This window comes from Cynocephalus volans, chromosome 4 (assembly GCF_027409185.1).
Source record: "Cynocephalus volans isolate mCynVol1 chromosome 4, mCynVol1.pri, whole genome shotgun sequence".
NCBI lineage: Eukaryota > Metazoa > Chordata > Mammalia > Dermoptera > Cynocephalidae > Cynocephalus > Cynocephalus volans.
In genome coordinates this window covers 30477519-30482870 of record NC_084463.1, presented here as the reverse complement: position 1 = coordinate 30482870, position 5352 = coordinate 30477519, and the positions used below count along the sequence as shown (strand labels likewise).

Below are 5352 nucleotides of genomic sequence, written 5' to 3'. Positions count from 1 at the left end.
TGAGCCCCTGTGATATTTTTTGCCTCCAACTCTGAAGTCACAACACAGTCCCCTTCCCATTTCCACTTCATTGTCCTTTCATCAGTGCAGTCCACCATGGCTGAATTCAAATAGAATAATTGGGAAACATCTTTTAAAGAAATGGCATTTTCACTTTTTACTCTCTTCCTCTTATTGTTCGGATTTTTAAAAATGATTAAAATCATCTGTGTAGACAAAATAGACAAAAAGTAAAGAGAATGTCCTTGTTGAGAATTTTGTTCCCCATCTTTGATGTTTTTTGGGTGAACAACAAGCTCTTTCCCCCTTACGTAAAGTAAGAATTGGAAACATCTGTGCCATTGTTTTAAAGAAATGTCTAGAAGACCCAGGTCATTTTGCCACAGATTTATTCTTTTGGTTTGTAAAATCTCTTTTTGCTTCAGCATTGCTCAAGACTGGGTGACCAGCCCTCAACTCCCTCCTCCCCCGCAATTCCCTATCTGTGATTTGGGTAATTTCCTCTTGTGTCTTCCTCAGGCTCATATTGGCAATATCTTATCCTGACCTCCCATCCCCCATCTCTCCATTTCTGAGCTATGGCCATCACAAAGGTACAACCCCCCTGACCCCCTTTTCCACCTGCACTCCGACCCCGGGAGGTTAAGGGAGGTCATTGTGGCATCATTAGTGGCCGGCCAATCAGGCGGGCACCTCCCTTCAGTGCCCTCCCTGTAGCACAGGAGTTGTCAGGAAGCTTCAATGGAAGGAGAGAGCCAAGAAGGAGGCCTGGTATAAGCCCAAAGATGATAATTACAACATGGATTGTGTACATTCTCGCCCGGAAAGGTGTAGGGTTCCCCTTCCCACCAATAACCAGTTCGGTAAGTGGCTCTGGTGTAGACACATGAAATTGTTTCTCATCTACTTTCTCCTCCCTGTGCCCCTGCTACACTTCAGAGACATCTGACAGTGTACAAATAATGTCGAATAAGAGTGGGGAGGGGGAGGAACTGGGTTTGTAGGTCTTCTGAGGTCATCAACTTACCAATCTGTTCCAGGACATCGACGTTGCGGAAAGTGAGGCTATATCTGTAGTGCAGCATTGGTTGAGAAAAGTGAGTGAGAGTCCTCCATGGCTCGGGATCCAAAATGCTGGAGAGCTGGTCTCAGCGGGTGTGGGGATCTGAACTCCCTTCTCCATTGAACTGGGAAACTCAAGTTCATAGCCAGACGCCTTCCTAGAGTTGAGTCCAATCCACCCAGATGTCCTAGAGGACCCTGGGGCTCATGTCCTGGTAGAGGATGTGTTAGCACCACCACTACTCCCACCCTGCTTCTCAAACCTCTGAATTGCGGGGTTTCAGCTGCAGCACCCCCAGATCAAGAGTGTCTCAGGAGTACCCTGGGACAGGAACAGGGACTTAGGGGGTTCCCAGGACTTCTTGGGAAAGCAACTTATTGCAGGAACAGTGAGATAGGAGTGTGTATGTGTGTTGTGATGGAGAAGGAAAAGGGGAAGGAAGAGGCAGACTTGGGATGGATGCAGATAACATCTGCAGAGGGAAACTACTCACCTTTCAGACAGAAGAAGAGGCTTCCCAGGACATAAAGAGGAAGATGTCCATCAACTCCCCTTCCCAGGGCTCAAAGGAGAAGACATCCACCAACGTCCCTCCCACCCATGGCCAGGACGTACATGTGACCAGAGACATGGTAACTGAGAGTCTGGGACAATGCCCCTGGCTGTGGCACAGGGCAGGGAGAGGGGAGAGGGCGGTGTCCTACTGTGAAGGATTCCAGGCAAGGGCAAGGAGTGCATCTGGGCTCTGCGCCGCCCCAGCCAGGGGGTCCATGCTGGGCAGGAATCACGTGGCCCCCCACCCGGATGTCCTAGGTGAAGCACCATCTCTCCAAGTCTGATCTGCTAGCAGGCCAGAGTCAAGAGGTCCTGGAGGAGAGGACAAGAATCCAGTTCATAAGATGGAGGTAAAGCATCCCACCTGCCCCTGTGAAGGCGGGGAGGGAGAGGGTTCAAGGCACCCACAAACCCACAGCTGCCTTCGCTGGAGGTGCCATTTGCTTTGGCTGAGAAATTTCTCTGGGGGTCTTAAGAGAATATTTTTGATCTCCGGAAAGCCCAGCTCATTCCTGCCTTGTAAAATGACTTGAGGAGCTAGAAAGCTGGGCTTGTTCTCCATTTCTCAAATGCTTCTGAATACCTTTCAGACTTCTGTTATTGTTGCACTTGAGTTATTCAGAAGTGGCTGCACTTTAAAGTGCTAAAAAAAAAAAAAAAGCTCTTAAAATGCAAAAGCCAAAGCCCTCCTCTGTAGCTGAGGTGTGTGGGGTTTCCCAGCGCCTGAGGCTAGAGCCCTGTGCTGCACGTCATGGTGGCTCTGCCAGGCTCCCACCTGCCCACCAGCGCACAGCCGTCCCCACCACCTCTCCTGGCTCCAAAGAGGCTGAGACTCCAGACCGAGGGAACTGGGGAGGAAGCCTCCCGCTTCCTTTCCAGTCCCCGTGTTCCCTCGGGGGCTCTGGACCACATCACCCTTCCCTTTCCAGCGCAGGGACCGTGGGCTTAAACTGTCCTGCTCCAAACCGTGAGGGCTCATGTCCCTCTCTTCTCCTTCTCCCTGTCTGCGAGGCGGTTTCACTCCCTCCTGTCATGGAGGCTGTGTTTCTCAAGAAACATATTTTTGCTTCAGGGTATCAGGTTTTCGTGTGTTTACCCCTTCAAGGGTCATCTGCCTTTTAAGAAGATTCAAATGCGCAGTAATTACTTAACAGGAAGGCATAACTAATGGTGGAATTTGAGACCTCCCTGGGAAAGCATTTTTTGGATGGGAAACCTTCCAAGGCCCCCAAAGTCATAAATGTTGACTGTAATCCAGGCTTTTCCGTGCCTGACATGTTTGCACCATGGAACTCTAAATGTTGCATGCCTTGGTTTGATAATATACACATCATCTTCCAATAGTTTTTAAACCTTGTCTGTATAGCACAACTAGGTTTAAGATTTTTGAGACAGGATACAGGAACTTGTCAATCATCTACATACAATTTTCCCACTCTGGATTTTCTACAGAGATTATAAAGCAAAACTCTGCCCGTTTTCTGCCACAATCCGCTGTTTTGGTGCCCTCCTCTTAGTTTCAGTAAGCATGATGTCAGGGAATACACATCCTTTTATGAAGCATCACTGAATACCCGTCTGTGTGATAGACATGCGCCGGCCATCCAATGTTTGCTAGGCCCTCTAGAAAACAGAGAAAAGAATAAGACACAGTCCCCAATTCACAGGGTTAAAAGTTAACTAGGTGGATACGGTGTGCAAAAGTTAAAGAAAATGTTATGTAAGGCTCGAGGAATATCTGCGAGAGCATAGTGTGGGAGACCCAGGTCACACAGTGCCAGGTGTCGCTGCCCCTGGTACTCAGGAAAGGTTTCTAGCAGGACTTTTCTCAGAGTGGCCCTTGAACAGGGCAGGAACTGGAGAAACAGGAGCCCGGGTGGGGGCTCCAGAGAGCAGGAGAATCTCAGCAACCTGGCCCATCCCATGTGGCCTCCTGGGCTCTGTGCTGTGGCCCCTCCTTTTCAGAGGTCTCCCCCTTTCCCTCCTGGCTGGGGGGGTGGTGGTGGTAAACCGTCCCTCCTCTGGATTCCCCGCTTCTCTGTCTCACTCTGTGGGCGGCCACCAGGCTCCACTTTGTGGGGGCGCTATTCACGAGCACACCTTACTTCCTGTGGGCCACCTTTTCAAAGGTGCCGTCTTCACCTTTGAAAACCCCAACGCCCTGAGAATAGACACAGAAACGGGGTATTCAGGGGGCAGAGTGGAGGGCCTGTGAGGGGAGGGGCAGGAAGTGGAGCAGAGGGAGGCAGCTCAGGGAAATTAAACAAAAGCAGCAGCTGCGGGGTGCCCGCAGCTTCCAGGTGGCAGAATTTCCAGAAGAGTCTCTAAACACAGGGGATATGGTGATCGTGATGAGCTGATAATGGAGTGGGAGAGGAATCCGGGGCCGGGGGGGACCACCATCCTGCTGGCTTTAGGAAAGGTACTCAGACTCTCCGGGACCTGCCACCTGCTCAGCACTATTGGGTGGCTCAAGGGTTCCTGGTCAGTAAAAAAAACCTTTGTGCTCATGACACAAGAAAAGTGAGGAACCATCTCAGGAGTTCACTGTGACCGGGCAACACCATCAACTCTAGCAGTCTCACTATGCCCGGTGAGAAAGAAACTCAGGATCCCTATGTTTGAATGGTGTTTTGCAGCCTCACGCGGATCTTCCAAGTGCCAAGTGAGGTGACGAATGAAGTCATACAAGATCGAATAGAGCAGGTGAGACGAAGGTAAGCTCTGAGGACCTAGGTGGTGTGTATTCCTAACTAGGGCAGATGGGGTGGGGGTGACTGCTGGGTTTCCTGCCTGAACCCAGCTATATTCTCTTTGGTATTCTGACACCAAGGGAGGGACAGTTCCCAGGGCTGCCATGCCCCACACCATGGTGGCTTTGTCAGCCTCCCACCATCCAGGGCCTTTTCCTAGGATTCTGCTCCCAGGCTGGGAGGTGGTGATGGCCCAGGCACAGCCTGTACCTCCACCCTGGAGCCTGTGCCGTGGCCAGCCAGCCCCTGCCACCTCATGCCTCTTCTCTGTCCCCTGCAGCATATGCAATCTTACGAATGACTCGTCTCATGACACATGCCTCAGATCTTCCTATTCAGACTGCTAAGTGCGGCAGGTGAGAGATCCACTGGAGAGGAGATGGGCAGAGGAGATGGTGGTCCTGGGCAGAGAGGGGCAGAGGACTGGACAGTGAGGTCTCACCTCTCCCTACCAGTGAGGGGCCTGCACTTGGGCCAGGGGGCTTGGGGGTAGAGAGGGGAGGCCAGCTGCCTTGGTCCTGAGGTGACATTTCGGATAGGCCTGTCTGACTCTTAACTGTGTGTCAGAAACCAGTGCCCCTTAGTTGTTCGGTAGCCTAGGGTCTCACCATGTTTAGTAGGTTGCACTGGAGCCTGCAGTTCTGCATTCCTGACAGTTCCCGGGTATCGCTGCTGCTGGTCTACTGACCTCAACTGGGTCACAAGATCACAGAATCAGGGGTGATGCCACAGTCAGGAGTGACCTGCCACCAATTAGGAATATGTGGCCTCTTTGCATGTGCTCAGCACCAGTGGTCATGACAGTGGCTGCTTATGTAGCTCCAGGTTGTGGAAGGCCCATGGCTGGTGATACAACTTCAGGGCCACCAGAAAGCAGCCTTTGCACCCTGCCGAGAAAGAAGGCTGTGGAAGCTGTCGTGGGGCTAAAGCAGTGATTTAGACACAGGCGGCCTCCACACACTTTAAGGAAGGCCATGGAGA

At 51.5% G+C, this 5352-nt stretch overlaps 1 protein-coding gene across 1 annotated transcript; it reads left to right on the top strand.

The window, feature by feature from the left end:
- Window positions 1-785: 785 nt before the first annotated feature.
- Window positions 786-5058, top strand: SPATA19 (spermatogenesis associated 19). Its single transcript, XM_063094648.1, has 6 exons — window positions 786-863; window positions 1041-1097; window positions 1564-1695; window positions 1877-1968; window positions 4258-4335; window positions 5028-5058. The coding sequence occupies exons 1-6, from the start codon at window positions 786-788 to the stop codon at window positions 5056-5058; spliced, it is 468 nt and encodes a 155-aa protein (XP_062950718.1).
- The last annotated feature ends 294 nt before the right edge of the window (window positions 5059-5352 follow it).

Coding starts and splice junctions, on each gene's coding strand:
- SPATA19 (XM_063094648.1), top strand. CDS start 786: ATGATAATTACAACATGGATTGTGTACATTCTCGCCCGGAAAGGTGTA. Junction 1,696..1,876: donor TACATGTGACCAGAGACATG/GTAACTGAGAGT, acceptor CGGATGTCCTAG/GTGAAGCACCATCTCTCCAA. Junction 1,969..4,257: donor ATCCAGTTCATAAGATGGAG/GTAAAGCATCCC, acceptor GGTGTTTTGCAG/CCTCACGCGGATCTTCCAAG.